Source organism: Electrona antarctica, assembly GCF_951216825.1.
Source record: "Electrona antarctica genome assembly, chromosome: 12".
NCBI classification, from domain to species: domain Eukaryota; kingdom Metazoa; phylum Chordata; class Actinopteri; order Myctophiformes; family Myctophidae; genus Electrona; species Electrona antarctica.
Window position 1 is genome coordinate 21,384,131 of NC_136793.1, and position 24,770 is coordinate 21,408,900.

The window sequence follows — 24,770 nt, forward strand, 5'->3', positions numbered from 1 at the left end:
ACCAACAATCAACAAGCTGGCCAGGAAAGGCCTCACCCCAGTGCCCAGGTAGGTAAATGAGGTTTTTAAATCAATCTTTATTGAAAAAAGATGCCATGTACAAGCATCACTGACATATCCTTGGCATCTTATAACCAACCTCGAGCGTATCGTATGCCACATCGAGCTCACTGTCGCATATCAGGGGCATCACGGGTGAACCCTTTGAATCTGTTAGACCAGCGTCACGCTCACTGGTACTCACTACATTCTCAAACCCGTGCCACTGAAACACTAGTGGGATTATTTAATGTCAATATTCAAGTACAACTATCAGACAGTGTAACCCAGGTAAAATAATGCTTAACTTACATATGATATGATATAAATATAATATAAATAGCAGTCAACTTCTGTGTTTTGGAATGGTTGGGTTTCACACCTAATGCGTAATATAAATCATACTCCAGACAACCTCGTCCAAGCATATCCGTTCTCGGGTACATTAGTGTTCACACTAATCACAACATCTGGAAAGTGGACCCAGGTCCGGATTCGAGACCCTAGTGTGACTTTGCCCTTTATTAGTTAATAATTTCCCAAATTTGTCCAAATCTTTCAAAAATAGCAGATCTAAAGGTCACGATGTGAGTTTGTACATCTGCTATTGTCACTACGTGTTTCATTAATAATGTACATACATGCATGTAATGGAGTCAAAATACAATGTCTTGGAAATGTAGTACAAGTATATAAAATAAAAACACGTATGGAAAGAAATACAGAAATACATTTCTACTTAGTTACTGTCCACCACAGTCCAGTGCTATGGCCAGCTGTTGATCACCTCACTCTCCGTCAGACTAGTTTGACCAGTCTCTCACTGGCCTCCCACAGTTTCTTGGCCACACCGGAGTCTCTGGCAAAAGGACGCAGGGTGGCCGGCCGGCAGTCTACAAAGTAGCCCCCGCTGTGTTGGGCGGCCTCGTCTGACACGGCACAGTAGACGACCGTCTGAGCGCCCAGCTCGCACGGCACAAAGAACATCCACATGATCACCTGCATCAGCATCCGGAACAGGAAGGAGAAGTGGCAGATCCAGCCACTCTGGACGAAACCTGGAGAGCACAGAGCCACAAACAGAGATGTTAGGACCAGTGGGGACGAAACCTGGAGAGCACAGAGCCACAAACAGAGATGTTAGGACCAGTGGGGACGAAACCTGGAGCACTTAGGCTTCATACACACTATTGAAACGAAATCGCTCACTTCACTTGTTGTAGGTGTCGGAACATTAGCATCATAAAAGCAGCGATCATATACAGTACATGATGTCATCTCAGCGGAGGTAGGCTACTGTGGTGTCCGAGTGCTAGCTAAAGCTGAATGAATGTCCGTCTCACCCATAGTTATGCATAAATATATGTATTATATATATATACACACACACACACACACACACACACACACACACACAGTATATTCAGTGACCACGGACGTGCGTGCCGTGGGTGTGGGCGGGAATAAGTATAGTATGACCTGAAAACAAGTCTAGAACATGCCACTGTGTGTAAGCTACTGTAGTACACGGAGCTTCTCATGACGTCTCACCAGGATGCACCACATAGGTGGTCAGCCCTTTCCCCTCAGTGATGCGGGCCAGCTCCTGGCTGAAGTAGATGTTGGCCAGCTTGCTGCGGCAGTAGGTGAAAAACGGCACCAGGTTGTAGTTGAGGTCCTGGAAGTTCAGCCTCTGGTACTTGTAGTTGGAGCATGTGAGGGTGATCACTCTGCTGGGGGCGCTCTCCTTCAGGCAAGGCAGGAGCAGGTTGGTCAGCAGGAAGTGCCCCAGGTGGTTGACCCCGAAGCACATGCTGAAGCCGTCGTCCGTCCAGTCCAGAACACTGGGCATGCCTGCATGGGCAGTAAAATGGGACAGAAAAGATAGAAAGGAAACATCCAAGTATGATGAGGCAGCTGAACCACAATGGGAATGGAGGAAGATACTACTCATTGACTGCCAATGACGTCTATAGACGTCCTTCAGTATCCAGCACTTCACTTTACGATAGAGCGCTCTTCTGCAACCTGTGAGTTAATCTAGCTTCCAGATCAGATGACGACTGGAAAAAACAAACAATTGATCACCATAACAACTCATTATTTCACAAAAATAAAAGAATCTCTGTTCCAGACAGCGTTTTTTGTGTCATGATGCAACACTTGGTGAGCTAGTTGGCTAGTTTTGAAAATCATTGCCTATAATAATATGCCCAAAATAGGGATGCACCGGTTACTAGTTTGAAAGTCTTTCAGCTCAATCAGGTTTTCAACAGACTCACCAGCGTTGTTGACGAGGATGTCCAGACGCTTCTCTTTCTGCAGGAACCTCTTACAGAATTCCCTGATGCAAGACATGTTGGCCAGATCCAGCTCCATGTAGAGAACGTTAAGACTGTGGCTCTTGAACTTAATCTCTCTCACAGCCTTCTCTGCGTTCTCCACATCTCTACAAGCGATGACGACACGGGCTCCTCGCATCGCCAGAGCCACGGCTGTCTCTTTACCGATGCCAGAACTTCCACCTAGAATATAAATGAGGGGTGCAACAATTCATCGATAGTTACAACGTCCTCCATTTTCAATTCATTAGAACATTAAAGACATACAAATATACACTACTATGAAAAACAGGGAATCATCATCATAAAGAAAGAAAAAAAAGGGAACATGTAGGCTACAGTATGGGGGGGGGGGGGGTATACTGTATGTCAGTGGTTCTCAAAGTGGGGTCCAGGGACCTATGGGTTCATTAATTGAGAGGGTTCTCAATCGACTTGGAAGTTCCACGTCGACCCTTACAGGTCTCTGTACAAATGGAAGTAAATTCCTTATGGGTCCATTTGGTTCCATTTTGTACATTCTCAGAGTTGTACCACTGGTGTTAAGCGTTAAAACAAAATTGTTAAAGGTTAACAATTCCTATTATATATTTAGTCTTTCAGTAGGGGTCTCGATCCGGCCCTATAGACACGTGTGATCAATTACGAAACACCGTAGTTACGCACCTGTCGACTCGGTTGTGTTCCGTGTGCTCCGCGTGTGCGAAGCACGCGAAAAAGTGGATATATTTGACAGGTTTTCTGCCATAACTTTCACATGGATATGAAACTAGATGACAATAGCTGAAGCTGACAATTCATTATTGCATGGGTGAGTAACCGCCACCGTTTTTATGACTATTAGGTCAGGCAGGACTCAGGGGTGATGGTTCAGGTTGGGCTGTGTTGAAAATTGAAACATGAAATGTAACGTGTAGGCCTATTTAATATCACAGCCATTCTATGGATGGTCTCCCCATCTCTCCAGATCATTAACAGACAGAAAATACATTTTCAGGTGGTGTATATGGATGCAATGCCATCAAATCAAATTGGGGGTGCCTTATATCAGTTTAATTGGTATACTGTTCCAAAAAGTATGTCTGCTCGTTTCTTTGTTTCTCCATTTCCACTTGCTTATCCTGATTAAATAATGTTTTATCTCTTCCGACCAGAAAATGTGTTCTGCTTGGAGAGAGAGAGAGAGAGACCCATATACAAATATTGGCATCAATAGAGATCTGAGCTAGCCTATTTCAATTTAACACTAATATTTTAACAAAACTATCACTACACCACCTTTCAAGATATGCACTCGAATTATTTCATTCATAGGAGCAAAAAAATAATGCATACCTGTGATGAGAACTGTTTTCCCATCAAGTCTTTTCAGGTCGGTGCAAAACCTTCGCTTTTTCAACCATTTCAAAATAAAGAATGTAAACAAAGACGCGACAATCGTATACAACAAATACATTTCTTTAAAATTAATGAACCAGGAAGGAGAAGACCCCTACAGTGTCTGTCTGATGAGATGATGAGACTGAGAGGCAGGCAGCACGTAGCTTGTTGGTTTAGTTCTCCATTAAGTTCTCAAATGTTCTAGATGAATCGAGGTGATTTTGTCAGGTATTATTCTTGGTGAACCCATGATCTTAAATAATCACAGTTGATGAGAATGAAAAGCTGTTCGTCCTGCGATGAATGAATGTGTTATTCTCTGAAACGGCTGACATTTTTCTTCTTCTCTATAATAATGGAGGATCACAATCAATGTTCACATGTCTACACCGCCACCTACTGTACCAGAGTGTGACACTGACTAGTTTCAAACGCTGGGCAAACCTGAATCATTTTGGGCATAAAATAGAAGTTGACGGGTCCATTTTGGTCTCCCGGCCCCACACACCCTTTGGGAAAAAATAGCTAACTAGAAAAAGTGCCCTTCTGGGCACAGGTCTCCACCAGGAGGATAGGAGTGTATGTTTGGCAAAATGTTTAGGAGCAATATAAACGTGTGTGTGTGTTGTAGCGCCACCATGAGGCTGATTTGAAAACTGTCAAGTGGCATTTTTTCCAAAGCCTAGTGGGAATATGCATGCACAGTTTCACCACAATCGGACGCTGCGTTGAGTAGTTGTGGCGATGTGTACAAAACGGGTACAAAGCGGGCTACTCCTGAAAAGTTTAGAAGCCAATTGTAGCCAATGAGGGTGGATTATGAGAAATCAAACAAACCCGTCTTGATCACATGACTATGGAGAGCATGTGTACCGATTAGCGTGAAATTTGGATAAAATCTGAAGGAGTAAATATTAGAAAATATGTTTTACATATGTCGGCCTCCTGGTGGCGCTATAAAGAGCAGATGTGAAAAATTCCAGGCAAAGGTTTTTCCTTGGCCTCTAGGGAGTTGGCATACATAGTTATCCACAGATCCGTGCAGTTAGAGGTAAAAACACTTTTCGGCCAGTTATAGCGCCACCATGAGGCTGAGTTGAAAATGTTCATGTGGCATTTCTTCCTTGGCCTAGTGGGAATGTGCGTGCACAATGTCACAGAAATCACACGATGTGTTCATAATTTGCAGCATTTTGTTTGAAACTGAGCACTCCTGCGAACTTTGGAAGGCAATCTTAGCCAATCAGGATGGAGTCTGAGAAATCTGAAAGACCCATTTCGTTGAATGGCTCTAGAGAGACTGTGTACCAATTTGCGTCATGTTTGGACAAAATCTGTAGGTGTACTGTCCACAAACTTGTTTTGCACAAAGCGGCCTCCTGGTGGCGCTCCTACAGCCGTTCTGGAAATGTTGGGGCAGAGGTTCATCGTTGGCATCCAGGGAGTGTGTGTGCAAAATTTGGCATCGACCGGGTTAACGGTGCCGGAGATTGGCTATTCACAGACGGAAGGACGGACGGACGGACACACACACACGGACGGACGGACGGACGGACGGAGTACAAAACATACTCTCTCCCCATGCCTTCGGCCTGGTGGAGACAATTAAACACGTGTGCCGCTCTGCCCACAATGTTTAATCCCTTTCAAGTAGCACTATCTTTTGCGCAATAAATAGGCTACTTTTTCGACATTAGGTAGGCTATTACTATTCCTACAGATTTTGTATTGCCACAAAATACCACACATCATGATGAATGCAGTGCCCAATTGCTGGAAAACTGATTTTGAAAATTGATTTTTTTAAATCAATTCGGTCGTACAATCAACTTCGCTTGGATTCCTTGGATCATAATGATACTTATTGGCCAGATTACATTTTCTGCCATAGCTGTGTTTTCTTCAAAACACACTTACTTTTTGCTACTCTACTACTACAGATGTTTTCCAAATAAATAACTCTGAGATAATGTGATCAAGATGTAGGCCTATATAAATTAAAAATTTCACATCCCAATCCAAGTGGCTATGACCAAAGTTTGCGGGCCCTGTGTATTTGGGTAGGCAACCCGGCCGGGAGAAGACCTGTGCTCATAGCAGACTTTTCTAGTAGAAATCTGCAAAGTAACTAAAAGCTGTGAGCCTGTCAAATAATTGTATTGGAGAAAACTGCAATATATTTGCCTCTGAGATGTTGTGGAGTAAGTAGGACAACGATATATTTGAGGGGCGCCTCCTATATACAGGTTTAATGTTTGTTTTTAGTTCAATGTTTGTTTTAAAAACACCATTGACAATGAAGGGAACATTTTCGTCATTATTGTCCCTCATTACGTCATATTGTCTCTTTATTGTTAATGGCATTTAATGTTTGTGTTGGCACCGTTTGTTTTACATCACCATTACATCACCTAATCAGCATGAGTTAGACTTTAATATATTAGCGACCCTCACTTCACACAGGTGTGATTTTTTACTTTAAAGCAATGGTTCTCAACCTGGGGGACAGGGCAGCCAGGGGGGTCCCCACATCATTTATCACATGAGATGACAGTGAAGTGACAATTTAAGGACTTTTAAGACCTTTTTAATAACCTCAACAAAGGGAAACAATAGAAAAAGACCATTACTGCTTCAAAGGTAAACACATTATAGCCTACTACAAAAACTGGTGAAACATTGGCCAAATTGTCAAATAATATAAAAAAGAGGCAAGAATTGTGAATTCCAAGTGCTTGTCAGGGTAGGAGGGTCCCCAGTTCAACTTCAAATATTATTATTCTGGAGGGGGGTGTCACAGCATGAAAAGGTTGAGAACCACTGCTTTAAAGTCGACTACTTGGTAAATATAGTTAGTTTGAAACACTGCTCATTATAATGTGCGTCACATATTATGGGTCAGCATCTGAACGCTGTGCATAGAGCTTTTGACACACGATAACATTTCTAAATGACAAATGCCATATACTGTAGAGTTCAGAATCAGAATTCAACTTTATTGTCCGTGTTTGATATTCTCAGCCATTATGAAAGGAGCTGACTTTACTCGTGTCGCTTTTGGTTATTTGCCAGCACTCGGCCCCATATTAATAAACCGGCTTGTCTTGGTTTTGAGGCTGTAGATATTGGACTTCCAGATGTTATGGAGTCTTTCCAAAGTCTGCGCTGGATGTCTTTTTGGGCAGCATTGTCCTGGCTAATGAAAACCACTGTCCTAGAGAGCATACAAATTAAACCTACCTTTCTGTAGCTCAGCAGCAGATTTGAACCGGAAACACATACTCTATGAAGGTCATGGTGTCGTGTGTTTCCAGAGTCTATTGACCCATATGTACAGTCTTTATAGATCTAAATGAACACTGTGGATTTTTACTGTGTATTGTTGTCCTATATTCGTGTCGTGTGGCTGTCTGTCCTCCTCTCCCAGGAATGTAAGAAGAGCGGGACATTCTACCTTGGGACACTGAGCTGCTTCTGTTGCGGTGGCTGCCCGTTCTATGGTTCACAGCACCAGCACACCTGGATGATGAAACATGGAGTGGAGGACAACCTTTCTGTCTGACAGGCAGGTTTGAATGTTCTCTTAAATGTATCTCATCGTAACCAATACCAACACTATACAGAAACAATCTGTATCTCTTACTGAGAGTGTACTAATGGAACCATTTGAACAAATACAGTAAGGGTCTATCTGTTTTCGTTCCATTCGTACACTCTCACTTACAATGGATGGATTCATGCTGAGGATGTTACTGTGTATGGACATTAAAAGCAGTGACAATTTGTTGTTTTATATATCATACGTAATGTGCTTGCTTAAAGGTGCAATCCACAAGTTGTATGTCCTACCCATGTTTTGAACCGAGGACTCCCACATGGGAGACTAAACATCTACTGCTCAGCCAAGACAAAATCCCCCACCAAGATATATTGCCCTTATGAGCTTGAGGCAGGGCAACTTGTCAACCAGGTGTCCTACCTGACACCAGGGTCTACATACATTTATCAATGGAAGAGTAGGGAGACCACCTCCAACCACTGCAGATGTAGGCCTCGTTACATTGCATTCACATTCTCTACCATACTGGCTTAAAATAACTTTTTATTAATTAAAAGAAGATCCAGATTGCAGCTTTAATTTTCTCAGTTTGTGGTTGTAGCCTATATAAAGAGACTGTCTTGTCCTATCTCTGAATTCATACTTGTTGTGCTGTTGGCAGGGCGCTCTGCTTCGGTGTAAACTGAGACGGCCTTTGGGAAGCCTCTTCTTTGAAAGCATGAGATTCCACTGTGATTTGCTCTCAGACTCCCAGACAGACCATTAGCCACAAAGTTCTAAACGGCTGAACTCGGGTTGGATCAGCTTCGTGTTTGTAAATGGGAACCACCTGTGTCCCCCTAATGGCTCAGTTCAGCTCCATGTTCCCACCATGACCTCTCTGAATCAATGGTATTGTAGTTCTCAGCTGTCACCACTAGAAGGCAGTGTATCCCAGTCTATTGTAGCCATTGGCCTTTGTGAGAGAAAAGCACTGTTCCTGCCATCTCATCGGCTGTCTCTTTGCCAAGTGAAAGTCCTGTAGGCCTATTCACAAATGTACTTGAGTAAAAGTACAAAAGTATTGGCATCAAAATATACATATAGGGGTATTCACTTTAGAACACTTTGTGGTCGTTGTTACGTCTGTATATTTGATATTCATGTGATACACTTTTTATGGGCTTGTAGTTCTGCTTTTTTTAAATAGACGTATAAAATAGGGTGCAATTGGTAAGCATGCTAAAGCATATCTACACAGTAACTTGTCACTAGAGTTTTTTTTTTAAATAACTACACCGGTGCCCGGCTGTAGAGCACCGAATCGGTAACGATGGAAGTTGGAGATCCATGCCCCACCCGGCTATGCAATACCTGTTGTACCCGTGTCAGAGTACCCGTTCCACCCATCTGTCTGTGTCCCTTTTATGTCCATATATGGAGATTTCTGTGTCTGTCTGTTTGTGTCCCTTTATTCCTATATAGTTCTGTGTCAGGCTGCCAGGCATGCCCAAATATGGAGTGTTGAGTTGTGTCCAGCTGTCCAGAGCCCGGGCAGAAGCCTTTTGTGGCGGTTCTGGACAAGCTTGGGTCCGACTGACTCGACACCGGGCACTGCGCACTCCCTGTCGGGGTGTGAAATGCATGTGTCGAATTTTAAGTCGGTGGGGCGAACGGTTCTCGAGTTACGTGGATTCCAGACGTACATATGGAGTTCTGTGTCAGGCATGCCCAAATATGGAGTGTTGTGATGTCAGAACAGGCCAGCTCCATATATGGAACCTGGGCAAGGGGCCTGTCCAGAGCCCGGGCAGAGGCCTTTTGTGGCGGTTCTGGACAACCGTGGGTCCGACCGACTTGACACCGGCCACTGTACTCCCTGTGGGGGTGTGTAACGCGTGTGTCTAATTTGAAGTCGGTGGGGTGAACGGTTCTCGAGTTACGTGGATTACAGCCGTACACACATACGTACAGACAGACGTACAGAGACATGGTGCATTTATAGATAGATTGTAGTGGAGTAAAAACTACAATATTTGACTTTATGTGGTGGATTAGAAGTATAAAGTATTAAAAATATATATGCATTCAAGTAAACTAAAAGTGCCTCAAGATTGTAGTTAATTATAGTACTTGACTAATGTTACAGTTTAAACTACTGATTACATGCTGCTGAGGTACGATGATGCATGTACAGTACATCCACACTAAATTGGACTCTTGGTCATATAGTATGTCCTCAAGGATATAACAGAATGGATAACATCTATAATACTTTTATAATCCATTTATTTATGTACAAAGCACTTTTTGTGCTTTGTAAGGATCTACACACAGCGTAGAAGAGGCAATGCAGGTTATAGAAACCGCCGTGGTGTATTATGTCCATATGAAAAACAACCCCCCCCCCCACACACACACACACACACACACACACCCCACAGGGATCCTGTTCCATTTACCATCCTCTTCTTATTAGTGCTACAAGTTCGAGACTTCCTCTCGATAGCTATCAGGGATGGGTAGATCTTCTATCAGATCTGGAGCTACAGTACGTCGCGCCCGCTCGGTGTAACCGCAGGCTGAGTCACAGCTGGACACAATAGAACCTGATTATTAACACCCCCACCCCACCCACCCACCGCACACACACACACACACACACACACACACACACACACACACACACACACACACACACACACACACACACCATGAAAACGAATGGCTTTCATAACCCGGTGCTGTATGTATGGAGTAGATGACTGGTATTTATTAAGGCAGGCTTTCGTGAGTCATCCACGCACTGAAATCATCAAAACGCATTGAAAATGTTACATTTTTCAAACGCATTCCTCCCGAGGCCTCTAAAGTCAAGTGCTTTTTGGCTCTGCGTGTGTGAGGCTAAGGCATATTTAGGTTTGGTAGTTCAGTTTCTTGTTTCCAGTGGTGGACAAAATACTCCCAGTACTCAAAGTATAGGTACTCCTGATCAAATATTACTACCTATGCCTACTACAAGTGAAAGTAGCTTGGTCCAATTTGTTCTTGAGTTAAACTACTGGAGTACTTTAAAAATATGCATACAAGTATTTAGTTTTAATAAATATCATTATAGTTTTTAAATAAAATGTCAAGAATAGTGAAAATAGCAGATCTAAAGGCTTTTAGATCTGCTATTTTCACTATATTTTAAATGGGGCAAAGGAGTCAAAAATACAATACAGTATGTGTCTTTGACATGCAGCAGAGTGAAAGTATCTAAAAATACAAATACTCAAGTAAAGTACAGAATGAATTCACGTACTAGTAGGCTACTCAAGTAAACGTTGTATCTGTCGAGTTTTGAGCTTGCAGTTCTGACACTTTTGCGTGACACTATGATCAAGTAGGTGAGGACATACAGTTGGAGGCCATCGATATTGTCCTTTTCTTTTTGCTGAGGTTTGCGTGATCTGCGCAAAAGGACAGTTAACCCATTTTGGGCGGGAACCCCTTTTGGTGTTTTAAACATTATAATTTAGCTATTGAAAAATAGCAGATCTACAAGCTCATAGCGCGCCACCGAGTGGCGTGCTACGAACTTTGTAGGTCTGCTATTTTTGAAAAATCGTGAAAATATTTATTTCAGAAAACTGGAGGATTTAGAAGGATTTTTTAAAAATTTTGAGGTCAGGCCTAAATGGGTCAAATGATAAGGGACAATATCGGTGGCACCCAACTGTAAGACCCAAAAAAACAGTTCAATAGAGATGGAGATAAGAGGTTTCTCCCTGACAGCAGCATGTATAATGTCCAGTGGTGTCCACCACTGCTTAATTGTGACTGCTGCTCAGGCGGTCCAGATCCATGCTGACAGATTGGCCATTTTCACATTATGTGGTGGTTTTTGCAAAGAATGCCTTTCCCTGAGTGATGTTCACAGACACACGCATGCATGGAATTATCAAACTAATGGATGCTGTTTTATTTTTTTAACCTAACTGCATATTATAATTATATTATAATAGGCCTTCTATATCTATCAGTGATTGTGTGTGTGTGTGTGTGTGTGTGTGTGTGTGTGTGTGTGTGTGTGTGTGTGTGTGTGTGTGTGTGTGTGTGTGTGTGTGTGTGTGTGTGTGTGTGTGTGTGTGTGTGTGTGTGTGTGTGTGTGTGTGTGTGTGTGTGTGTGTGTGTGTGTGTGTGTTCAGCTGGTGCTCATTGACACTCGATAATGTCAAGGCAATTATGTTTATGCACTCTGTGCAGTCTGATAGGTCTACATCTAAGGTAGCATAATTACCTGTAGACATTATGCTGCTCATTACTGTACACAAACATATTATAAAGCTCACTGATTAAGCAGACACACACACACACACACACACACACACACACACACACACACACACACACACACACACACACACACACACACACACACACACACACACACACACACAATCATTATACAGTTGTGGCTCATGGACAAATCTAGTTGAATTCCCCTGTTGTACAGCTATTAGCTTGATCTGCTATTTTTGACTGGCCAGAGTATGTTGAAGTGGTTAAAATATATATTAACTAATTTCGCTGGGGACCCCCTGGAACCCTCCCAAGGACCCCTGGGGGTCCCCGGGACCCCACTTTGAGAATCACTGTTGTAAACACTACCTAACAGAACCCTACTGCGGGAGACGGTCTGGCTGGATTCTTCATTTCCTGAGTCACCCCCAGCATGCCGAGCAGGTTCAGCAGCCAGCCAACATGGAGCTGTGTGGTGCAAATGAGCATTTCATCACAACAAGGGCCACCGCGTCCAGTTTGTCGTCTTCCCTGAGTCACCTTTAATGAGTTCCTGTCAGCGAGGATGACAGAAAGTTCCCTCTGTTGACAGCGGATTACTGCCTGAATGTCTGCTGTCAGCCCAGTGAAAGCCCCATCGTGGCGCACTATGACGGATTATAATTTGCCAGACGTTTAGAGCGATGTGCTCGTCAAGTGATTTTTAACTGCATCGGGCTTTACGAGAGCTCAGCGTGTTCTGGCGATCCGTTTTAAAGTCTTCTGCAGAAGAGCGGGGAGCAGGGTTTGGAGACGGAGTCCTTGGAATGTTTTTGATCCGAGGGAATATAAAATGGGATACCGTGGAGACCTGAGACGTTGGGGGTTATAGAATTTATTGGCTTGGCTGGGCCTTATCATGCTCGCCTGAAAAACAATAGGCCCTGGCTGAGGTTCAGATGCATGCATAGTGTTATAATATTAATAAAGTTCTTTGTGCGTTGGAGAAGAATGTGATTAAAGGGAATGTGACAGCTGCCGAGGATACGGAGACAGGCGTGAAGTAGTGTGGAGAGAGATGAAGTGATTTTTCACAAGGGGGAAAAACCAAAACGGATTGTAGAGGCAAAGTCACGCTCGAGTTTTACGCCCTCCAGACCTCTCCCAAGAGTCCTTTGAAATGCAGCAGATGAGAGGAGTGAGAGAGAGAGAGTATATGCAGAAAAAAAGCTGCTGCAATGCCAACTAAGACCCTAGGAGACATTTAAACTAGTCACGTCCGCCAGGAATGTTTTTTCTGTGAACGATGAAGGACCCCGTCTGGGGCAGGTCATACGTACCTCTTCACCTCCTCCTCACTGTACTCTCTCCCTTTTATTGAGGGGCGCTAGCCCCTCCTATACACAGGTTTAATGTTTGTCTTTAGTTCAATGTTTGTTTTGTAAACGCCATTGACAATGAAAGGAAGATGTATGTCATAATGTGCCATTTACGTTACGTCTCTTTATTGTTAATGGCGTTTAATGTTTGTGTTTGCACCGTTTGTTTTACATCACCATTACATCACCTAATCAACATGAGTTAGACCTTAATATATTAGTGCCCCTCACTTCACACAGGTGTGATTTTTCTCAACTCCATCTCCCCTCACATTTCCGATTGTTTCTGTTATGCTGGAATCAACTCTTAACTGGGATGAGAAGTAATTGTTTGACAGTGACACTTATTCCCTTTCTCTCTCTCTCCCTCTACCCTCTGTTCTCCGTTTGTCTCTCCTTCGAGTTGGTTAAATGTTGCCACCACCACATCCCAGAACATCACAATTGAAGTCTTATGCCTGATTTATGCTTGGTTGTGCACTTTGTCACACACCGAAAATAGCAGATCTACAAGCTGTGAGCTTGCAGATGTGCTATTTTTGGAAGGAAATAGGAGATTTTGACACCGATTTTAACACCGGCACGCAAATGGGTATAAATCATTTGCTGCAGAATCTCCTTTGCTTTTCTCCTTCCTCGCATCGCAAACATCGGCATGTGGAAAAGGCGAGTGTTTTCCCATGTGGTAGGACTCCCAAGCACTCGGTCAAAAGGGGAATGTCCATGAAATGTAGTGGAGTGAAAGCCATAAGAATCTTTACTTAAGTACACTACAGTAAATGTGCGTTGAGCTTTGTTACTGTCCACTACTGACTGCCATTGACCAGTGGTGTAGTCTACCGCGCGAGTGTATAGCCTATACATCCGCATGTCGTGCAGGGAATATTAATAGCTACCGTCTGAAAAAACCTAGTCTACAATACAGCACTGTCACCCCACCCCCACAGAGAGCCCCAGACCCGGGTTCGAATCCAGGTGCTTACACAGGCCATCATACTCAAAGGTCAGTCTCCTCATGGTGGAGCATTGAATGTTCTGTGACAGTAGCATGGCTCTGAGCCTAATTGCTTTGGACAAAATGTGTCTCCCAGAGCCGCTGCTGCTGTGTGCAGAGTAGACTGCACATTCTGAATCTCCAATGAGAGTGTCTGGACATGATTCACTGACCAAGGGAGGAAGATAGAGAGAGTGCCCTAGTAGCATTGGAAATTGGCTGCTGTCCTTGTGTACGAGGGCTGGGAAACAATACCATGTTTAAGTCTGAAGTTGGTGCATTTTGTTATACACATTCAGACACTTCCAGGATGTATCGCATAGCTACTTTGGGCAAAACGTGAGAGCCCAACAGTGGCTTGTCACTCATACAAATTGATACAAAATCTTATGAAGCTACACTATTTCGATAGGATGGCCATGGAGTTGGAATCAGCTTTGCTCTGGGTCTCACGGCACACGCAAGACGCAAGCTCAAAATGACTGATGATGGATGATAGCTGCTTTCCTCACTGTTAATGCACTTGCACGATCTACAGTTAATATAAAACTCCACTATGTTATTGCGCAACATTTCAACCGGAAGTACTGTGGTGCAAATTAAAATACCCAACCCTATTCTGATTGGCCGGAATGAGATGATGTATGATGATGTACGATAAGAGCGCCCCTCACTTCACACAGGTGTGATTCTTGAGGGGCGCTAGCCCCTCCTACTGTATATAGGCCTACAGCTTTTGTCCACACACGTCTCATATTTGACAATGAAAGGAGAAATTAGGTCAAATGTCTGCCAAATATGAGGCAACACAAACATTAAATGCCATTGACAATGAAGGGAGAATTTACGTCATAATGTAGACGAGCAAATCGGCTAACCAATCACATAAATTCAGTTTAGTTGTTCATGAGATGATGTATGATGATGCATAATGATAAGAGCGCATATGTGCATGACTTTCCGAAATTACGTCATGTGGCAGCCAAGTCTATGGACTTCTAATGTTTGTTTAGAGCCTAATTATTATATTCCCCGTCGCCAGTCAAGTCTATGGACTTTAATGTAGTTTAGGGCAGTTATGATATAATCTTTTGCTAGCCAAGTCTTGGACTTTAATGTAGTTTAGGGTAGTTATGATATAATCCTTTGCTAGCCAAGTCTATGGACTGTAATGTTTGTTTAGGGCAGTAAATGACATCGTAAGACATCATCTCGCTGATATTTATTTCATTTTTCATGGACATGAGAACATCAATATGTCCCCAAAAATCTGGGCGCCCCTCACTTCAAAATGTGATTTCTTTTTTAAATAAATATATACAGCATAGCCCATATGTTTGCTTCTGTTATATCTTCTGTTATATCTTCTATTATTGGTGTCAAAGTGTACATTTTTGGGGCCAATTCAATATGTTTCAAGGCAAAAAAAAAACAATTTTCTCGTTATCTTGACAACAGAGGTAAAATGTGCAAATTTAATTCAAAAAAATACGTTTTAACAGGGTAACTTTCCACCCCCTAACACTTTAATTTAGTTTTCCCTTTGGCATTGAAGTACCTTAGGGCGATAGGAAATAATTATCCAAAGAGACAAATAGGATCACTCTCAATTTCTGAAATGTCTGCGTTTTTAAAAATGGCCGCCGCAATACAGCATAGCCCATGCCATATGATATCTTTGCTTCTGTTAGAGCTATGATAATAATATTGGTGTCAAAGTGTACATTTTTGGGGACAAGTAATCCAATTCAATAGGTTTCAAGGCCTCAAAAACTCAATCATTTTATCGTTACAAATACAACAGGGGTAAAATGTGAATTTCATTTGAATAAAATAAATCACATCCGTGTGAAGTGACGGGTGCTCTTATCATCGTACATCATCATGACATAAATTAAATGTCTATTTGCTCAGACACTATGACATAAAATTGTCCATTCATTTTTGGCATTGAAGTACAGTACCTTAGGCTTAGGGCAATTGGAAAAGCAAACCCATAGCCCATATCGTTGCTTCTGCTATAATGGTAAAATTGGTGTCAATTAAGGATACATTTCTGGGGTTGAGGAATTCAATTAAATAGGTTTCAATGCAAAAAAAAACAATGCTTCACTAATTACCATGACAGTGGGGGGTAACATATGCAAAATTCACATTTCGTGGAAGTCTGGGACAGTACCGAAGGAGTGACTGGGGTAGTTGTGCCACTCTTTAAGAAAGAGGACTAGAGGGTGTGTGCCAAAATAGAGGTATCTCATTGTTCAGTCTTCCTGGGAAAGTTTAGGGGAAAGTTTACACCAAGGTACTGTACTGTAAAGGAGAGTCCGGCCGATAGTCAAACCTAAGATTCAAGAGGAGCAATGTTCCGTCCTGGTCGTGGCCTTGTGGAACAACTGACCAGATTCTGGAGAAGGTTGAGTGTCTCCCTAGGGAGGTCCTCGCTGTCCCACTGTTAGGAGACCCCATGGCAGACCAAGGACCAGATTGGGGGATTATGGGCTCCAATTTTGTCGCATCCTTTACCCGCAGCGCGGCCCGCAATTCAGCCGCTGACCGAAAATTACGAATATAGGAGCTTTCTCTGTCCCTTAATGGTATTTTCGTCCCGTGTCACCCGTTATATTTTTTGCCGACACCGGTATTTGCGCCTAGAGGTGTGGTCATGGGCGTGTTGGCACGCTTTCCCCTAAATTGCTATTTTGGTCACACACATTTGGGAAAGCGATAGTGGCATTTAAAAGCACCCGTTAGCCATGCCAAATTAGTGTTTAGTGTTTCATTAGTGTTTAGTGTTTCATTAGTGTTTAGTGTTTCATTAGTGTTTCATTAGTGTTTAGTGTTTCATTAGTGTTTAGTGTTTCATTAGGGTTTAGTGTTTCATTAGTGTTTCATTAGTGTTGCATTAGTGTTTAGTGTTTCATTAGTGTTTCATTAGTGTTTAGTGTTTCATTAGTGTTTAGTGTTTCATTAGTGTTTAGTGTTTCATTAATGTTTCATTAGTGTTTAGTGTTTCATTAGTGTTTAGTGTTTCATTAGTGTTTAGTGTTTCATTAGTGTTTAGTGTTTCATTAATGTTTCATTAGTGTTTAGTGTTTCATTAGTGTTTAGTGTTTCATTAATGTTTCATTAGTGTTTCATTAGTGTTTCATTAGTGTTTCATTAGTGTTTAGTGTTTCATTAATGTTTCATTAGTGTTTAGTGTTTCATTAGTGTTTAGTGTTTCATTAGTGTTTCATTAGTGTTTAGTGTTTCATTAGTGTTTAGTGTTTCATTAGTGTTTAGTGTTTCATTAATGTTTCATTAGTGTTTAGTGTTTCATTAGTGTTTAGTGTTTCATTAATGTTTCATTAGTGTTTCATTAGTGTTTCATTAGTGTTTCATTAGTGTTTAGTGTTTCATTAGTGTTGCATTAGTGTTTCATTAGTGTTTCATTAGTGTTTAGTGTTTCATTAGTGTTGCATTAGTGTTTCATTAGTGTTTCATTAGTGTTTAGTGTTTCATTAGTGTTGCATTAGTGTTTCATTAGTGTTTAGTGTTTCATTAGTGTTTCATTAGTGTTTCATTAGTGTTTAGTGTTTCATTAGTGTTTTTTTTTTTTTTTTTAAGTGTACTTATTTAAAAAAGAAATCACATTTTGAAGTGAGGGGCGCCCAGATTTTTGGGGACATATTTAAAATAATAAATCAAAATCAAATCAAAATCAAATCAAAATCAAATCAAAATCAAATCAAAATCAAATCAAAATCAAATCAAATCAAAATCACTAAATCAAATAAAAATCACTAAATCAAATAAAAATCACTAAATCACCAAAATCACTAATCACTAAATCACTAAATACACATAATATGAAACCCCACTTAGGCAACCACGTAAAAAAGAGAGGTCAGAAAGTGGTACATATAGAACAGTAGAGGAGCACTAATCACAGATTAACCAAATCACTAAAATCACGAATCACTAAAATCACTCAAATCACTAAATCACAAAAAATCTCTAAAATTCACTAAATCACTAAAAATCACTAAATCACTAAAATCAAATGAGCAAGATTTGAGCGAGTTGTGACTCAATGAAAAGACGAGTGTTCTTGGCTCTGTGCGTGTGGAGAAAAAAAAGAACGGCACGAGGGGGTAACGGAGGTGTTTAAGGGATTTAGACAGGTAACCAAAATACCAACTTTAGTGGGGGAACACCCTTTCCCTACTCCTAAATCCCCAAATAGTGGCTTTAGGAAGATTAGACAAAAATGGAGCCCTATATCTCCACACTGGCCTTGGAACGCCTCGGCATCCCCCAGGAGGAAGTTCCTATATGTTGCTCTGGAAAGGAAAATCTGTACAGTACAGTCAGACAGGCGAACTTAAGAGTACATGGTATGTACATATTAAGAGGTTGTACCTCTTAAAAAAACAAAATATGGGAGAAATGTCACCTCACTTTCACACAGGTGTGATTTTATTAAATGTGCATATTTTACCACCATTGTGATGGTAATGACAAAACCATTGATTTTCTTTTAGATTTGAGATTGACATTGAGCTCTGTACCCTGATGCTGCTCCATAGAATTCCTGGGAGTAGAGGGTGGTGATCCAGGAGTCCCGACTCCGAGTACGTTGGTGTCGGCTAGTCTGCACTCTGCACCATCACATACAGTCTATAGAGTGTGGCTATACAGTATGTAGCTCTGGCTTTCTCCTCGCCATTCGCCCCAAAACACACCTGGATGGAAATACAGATAACTAGAAAATAGTGCCCCTCGGGTACAGGTCTCCACCAGGCCAGGTCAGGTTGAGGCCTCCTGGTGGCGCTATAATAGGCCAATGTGAAAAGGGTGCCATTTCGCCTTTGATGGCAATTGGATGATTTGAGGCATTTTGTTCCAAAAATGTGTTTTGCAAAAATCCACCTGTTGGTGGTGCTATAACAGGCCAATGTGAAAAGGGTGGGATATATTCCTCAGCTATAGTAGGAAAGTGCATGAAAGATTTCACGTAAATTGCGTTCATGATTTGAGGCTTTTTGTTAACGGTACCCGAGATTAGCTGGTATCGGACGGACGGACACGGACGGACACGGACGGAGTGCAAAACATACTCTCTCCCCATGCCTTCGGCCTGGTGGAGACAATAATTGGAGCTGTTCAGTCAATCTCCAGCCAAGGCTTCCCATATATCTCACGGTGTGTTCCGTGTCAGGTGAAAACTATAGAGCTAGAGGTCTCCTCCACCCATCTTCCTCAAGTTCTCTTCACTAAGCCAACAGCGACAAACACAGTGAATCCCACCTGTGTATTTGATATCCAACATCATGTTCCGGCCTCCTATCTCCATTTCTCATAAATTCCCCTTTCTGATCTGATCGAACAAAAAACAATACACCCCCACATCATCCCCAGGACTAGAGTCAAAGCCTCCGGTCCAGGTAAGGGAAGGAGCTAGCGCTACAGTTAGCTCCTGGGGCCTACAGAAGCAAATTAAAGGCTTTGTTTTATGGGCTCACAGACTTCAAATGGGCTTCCCCACCATAACTCTGCCGGGCTGAGGAAGAAAGATGAGTGTCAGTAGGAGTTTGGAGCTGCCCCTTTGCTCCCAGCAGCCCTTGAGGGGGGAGAGCGAAACCACTTTGGTTTCAACCCATGGGGGGCAAAAAGGTGAGAGCACCTGCCCCCTTTTATAGCCTTGATCACAGGGAGGCCAGGTGCATTAAGAGACAGGGAAGTGTCTCAGAGCACTGCAGATGTGAGACGGGGTGATCTCACACGTGTGCATGTCAATTGGCTACTCACGCTTGCATAGTTGACGCAGGACACACGCAGCTACAAAACACAAGGGAGCACAGTGTAGATACAGTAGACTGACTGACTGACTGACCATTATAGATGTGGGGAAAATGTAGTCACCAGTGGCAGCACAGCAGTTAAGGTACAGATACAGAGTAAGAGTCAGATATAGCAGGAAAACCATCACTAATGAACTGTATACGACAATGTACACCTTATACAATATGCACTATGCAACAAAATACACATAGTCATATCGTCAGTGGTGGGCAGAAACCTCTACATACTTCATCTTTTTATTCCCCCCCCCCCCCCTCCCCCCTAACGCTACATGATGAGTTGTGAGCTTGTAGATCTAAATACTAAGTATCTAAGTATAAATAAATAATATCACCTATTCGCAGTGGTTTATTAAGGGTTTATATTGATTAAGTTAGATCGCGCTCGTATGCAACGTATCGGGGAATCGCGGTTGCTAGACGATCAATAAAACCGGACGTACACGTGCGTGCGTGCGTGCGTGCGTGCGTGCGTGCGTGCGAGAGAGAGACAAGATGGCACGCACGAGGCTCCCGATGCCTCAAGTCCTCAGACCCAGACATGCAGGGGTACTTTCCACATCTAGGGTTACACTGCAGGCCTCAACAGGTCTACTGGCAGCTCAGAACAGGAGCAAGAAAGTCATTACACCATGACGTGTGTGCATGTGTGGGTACCTTTATGTCTACGCCCGCCCATATATTCTATATATATGAATATGACACATCAAAAGATCGAAGGGGCCTTGTCTGAACCTGGCAGGAGATTGAAACCATGAGGGAGGAAGCATTTGGTTTGTTTTTTAACGCAGACCAACACCGGGAAGTTAAAACTTCTTATACAATTAGGAATAATGGACAAATGATGAGGCTTCGTACAGAAGTCTCATGTGCAGCTGAATGCCAGTAATTGGTCCCTGCTCTAAAAGCATGGCCACCAGAACATTGCTTATGGACAGATTTGATTCAGTGTACAGTATTCAGGAGTGGACAAAGTACACAACTCCAGTACTTGAGTCAAAGTATAGATATTCTAATACTAATTAGTAAAGTTGATCTCAAGTGAAAGTTGCTCTGTCAAAAAAATCATTATTATTATTAAGTATGGAAAAGTACATGCTTTAAAAACATATTTAGGAGTTCAAAAGTACAAATTACAAAGTATATTTTATTTTTATTGTCATTGCATTGCTTTATTGAAATTAGATATTTTCCCCAAAAATGCAAAGATTTTCCAGAAATGTTCTGAAGAAATATCAATAATGGTGCAAATAGCAGATCTCCAATCTCACAACGTGTCACATCACATTGCCTTTTGAGCTTGTAAATCTGCTATTTGCAATATATTTTATAGAGCTGATGTTTTCCCTACCTAGAAATGGAGTGGAGTCAAAAATACATTTGTCTTTTAAATGTAGTGAAAGTATCTAAAAAAAATCACACCCGTATGAAGTGAGGGGCACTCTTATCATCGTACATCATCATGACGTAAAATAGACACTGTCTATTTGCTCAGACACTATGACGTAAAATTCTCATTCATTGTCAATGGGAATTTAATGTTTGTGTAGGACAACGTTTGTGGACAGACACCGACAACTGGATATAGGAGGGGCTAACGCCCCTCAAAAATACAACTACTCAAGTATAGTACAGATACTAAAAAAGTACAGTACCCAAGTAAATGTACTCTATACTGACCACGACTGGTGTATTTTATTCCACTTTGTCAACCTTCCAAAAGACCTGCTGTAACTTTATACGGGGTTATAGAGTTAGAGTATTGAGTTTCGGGGAGTAGATTCTTTTAGACAAATTTGTTGTCCTCTGTAATGGTTTTTCTTTTCAGAAATGGGTGGACTTTTAGTCTACTTTTAGTAGTTTGTAGTCAGTAACACCATTCCGCATCAAAACCTTGTTTGAACAGGGTCATCTATGGATCATTATGTGGGGATTGTTTAAGCCAAGGGATATTTTTCCCGCTGTTACTGAAAGGCTTTGGTTGACAACAACTGAAAAACATCAAGAGCTGAACATTTGGAATTCATACTTGTGTTGTGTAAGATAACGTTCCTTATACCGGTAGTGTTCTATTGACCTCATGACCTTTTGTCAGGAAAACCTCAGGCACTGCTGGGATGTCATTTGGTCTTTTATTGAGTTTGGAAAATCTCCAGGTCAGGGTAATGAACCACACCAAGGATTCAGGGCATGGAGCTAAAGGAAAAACACAGATTATTTTTATATTCCTTTACGTGCTTTGCATGGCCGACAGCCCTATGCACGGTAGACAGAGCGTTGTGTAAGCACTACGCACAGATAACATCAATACAATCAACACTCCCTGCTGCCATACTGTATGTCTCTGATTCATGAAATGGATTATTGTGGACTTTTATTTTTGGGCAAAATTACATTTCAGAAATCTCATAAAATTAGCAAAATTAGAGACAAAACATAATTTACCTGAATAAATACTAAAAGAATCATGTAAACATGGCTTTAATTTTGTACTTTTCTGGTTATTGGAAAGGTGATTTTCTCTCATTTAGCTCTCATTTATATTCCTGTCAACTGCAGGTTGTTTATTGTGCATTCATATGAAAAAGGACATGGGCCACATATAAGCACTGTCTGTCTCTCAAGGGAATCACCCATAGTCCTCAGCTATTGTAAAGCTCAATGCAGGTACGTTTAAACAACAGCAGATGGCGTAGTTTCTAATTTAGCAGGATTCAACAATAACTTTTTAACACACACACACCCCCAGTTTAAGTCCACTTTGAATTAAATCAGCAAGGGATGGTCAGTCCCCTTACCAACATAAGACGCACAATATGCCATATACACCATTAGTTTAGTTTATAAACTGAAAGGTACCAATGAAATACCAATTCATAAAAAAATGAAACTGGACTTATTCATGAAATGATTACTATATTTACCCAGGGTATCTGGGCTAAGCTCAAGAACTTGTTTCCAGCCAGGCCCTGCTCATAGAACACATTTCATTGTAGTGGTTCAATGCCTTGTTCAAGGGCACTTCAGCGGTGGTAATTTTAACGTGTCGGACCGCTGATTCGAACTGACGACCTTCCGGTATCAAGACCGATCCGCTATCCGTTCGGCCACCGCTGCCCTACACAAATCTAACATCAATCTAACCAGAAAACGACAGAATTGAGTCGACCTGGTGGCTTCCAGTGTCTAGTGCAAATTGGAGGTGGCTGTGTGCAACATCAAATTCACCTGGCTGTGTGTCACTTTTTCATGGGTCTGTGGGAGTTCACCTGGCTCTATGTCAGTCAGTCACAAGGGCAAGGCTAGGAGAGGGAACATCAGCTAATGATAATAATGATAATGTACAGCTTATTATTCCCATGGATGCTCAGGGGGACATTTTGACACACCTGGCCGGAGCTGGGAATCAAACTTGGGACCTTCTGTGTCCCTACCTATTTAGGTATGGCCATTCATGTAGATAATTGAGATCTGCTTCTGTTGAGAGCTGGGAAGGTGAATCCTGGGACATTACACGTTCAGGAAAGGGGCCATGAGAAGGGAAACTGTGCACCCTGTGCTAGTGCTGGAGAATCTGAGGTATTCAAGACCTTATACAGAGCATGGGTGACTACTAGTTATTTCAGTTTCTGATAGTGGGGCACCCACAGCCACATCAAGAGAAAAGTCGGTCTGGCTGGCTGTAGTAGCTCTTAACTTGCAGGAGCCAGTTAATTGTCTTTGTCTCACTGTCCTGTACAGACGAGACAAGTCAGATGAGAACCAGGATGACTGGAGGACCACACACACGCACAAGAGAGTAACAGGAAGCGTTAAATATACTGTATATATACCAGTAAGACGCCTGAGTGACAGCAGACTGCTGGTGCTTTGGCATGGGGGGTAAGATCTTAATTTTCAGGCCTGTTAAGAACTTTGGGGCAGGCCCATCTAGAGTTTGAATGGACAGGTATCAGTCAAAAGGGAGACATCGAAGAGGTATAGGATGGATGAGGAAGGATCAACATATGGAATGTCAGAACAGGTCAGCTCCATATATGGAGGTCTAAGGGTTTGAGGTTTGAGGTCATATGCAGAGTTGCTGGCCAATATTGATGACATCCGGGATCTCCATATATGGGCTTAATATTGATGACATCAGGGATCTGCATCCCTGATGATGTCACGGGATGTCACATGCTCCATCACTGATGATGTCACGTGATGTCACGTGCTCCATCCCTGACGATGTCCCGACACACAAACTGACGGGAAATGCGCGATTCCATAGTTAACAATTTGAATGCTGGCCATTTTGAGTAGAGCTATTCCGCCGGTGCTAAAGGTGATGCATTGAACGAAGGACCTTGTCTGAGGCCCACAGTAAATGTTCTCTTATAGCGAGAATCACACAGCATACCTCAAAAGAAAGCGTAACTTGTCCACTCTAATTTAAAAAAGAATGTGATTTTACCATCTTCCATTCTGGAGATATGCACCTTTATGTAACACCTGCTTTTGTAGTAGCCTACTCTTCTTGAACAGAAAGGCTAATTAGAAGCGGTTTTGTCAGACGCTGTCTGACATAAAAACTCGGAAAGCCGTGCTTGCGCTGAGTTCCCTCCGATGTTTTTAGGCGGTTAGTATTACTGCCAAACAACACAACACATTTGCCATGTTCTATCTGACCATCATGATAAAGAAATAACCGCTCGCACAGGCGATACAATCCATGCGTGAAGAAATGAAGAAAAAAGAAAAAAGGAGAGAAATCTGACAGACACACACAACCCCTCCCTCCATTGAAAGTCACATGAGAGAGCCCTCCCCTCCCTGAAACAAAGATATTATAAGATAAACAAGAAGACTGCAGCCAGCTTGGTTATGAAGACGAAGCCATTATTTTGCCCCGAGATGCATGGGAGTCTCCAGCCTTTACAGGGGCTGGGCTGCCTCGTGCTGTTTTCAGGAAGGGAGGGGGTGAGGCATTTTTTTTTTTTTTTTGCGATC

The 24,770-nt window shown here is 42.2% G+C and overlaps 2 protein-coding genes across 2 annotated transcripts in view; one reads left to right on the forward strand and one right to left on the reverse strand.

Moving 5' to 3' along the window:
* Positions 1-57: 57 nt before the first annotated feature.
* Positions 58-4,163, reverse strand: LOC306933302 (retinol dehydrogenase 14). The gene is made up of 4 exons (XM_079515464.1): positions 3,717-4,163; positions 2,322-2,564; positions 1,591-1,893; positions 58-1,097 (listed from the first exon to the last, which is right to left on the reverse strand). Exons 1-4 carry the CDS (start codon positions 3,835-3,837, stop codon positions 838-840), a joined length of 927 nt encoding a protein of 308 aa, XP_079371590.1. The 5' UTR covers positions 3,838-4,163; the 3' UTR covers positions 58-837.
* The window catches only part of kremen1 (kringle containing transmembrane protein 1), a 119,979-nt gene continuing 98,267 nt past the window's right edge, over positions 3,059-24,770 (forward strand). Inside the window, exon 1 of the mRNA XM_079515459.1 lies at positions 3,059-3,192. Within this exon, the coding sequence (XP_079371585.1) occupies positions 3,189-3,192 (4 nt within the window). The 5' untranslated portion in view covers positions 3,059-3,188. The remainder of the gene's footprint in view (positions 3,193-24,770) is intronic.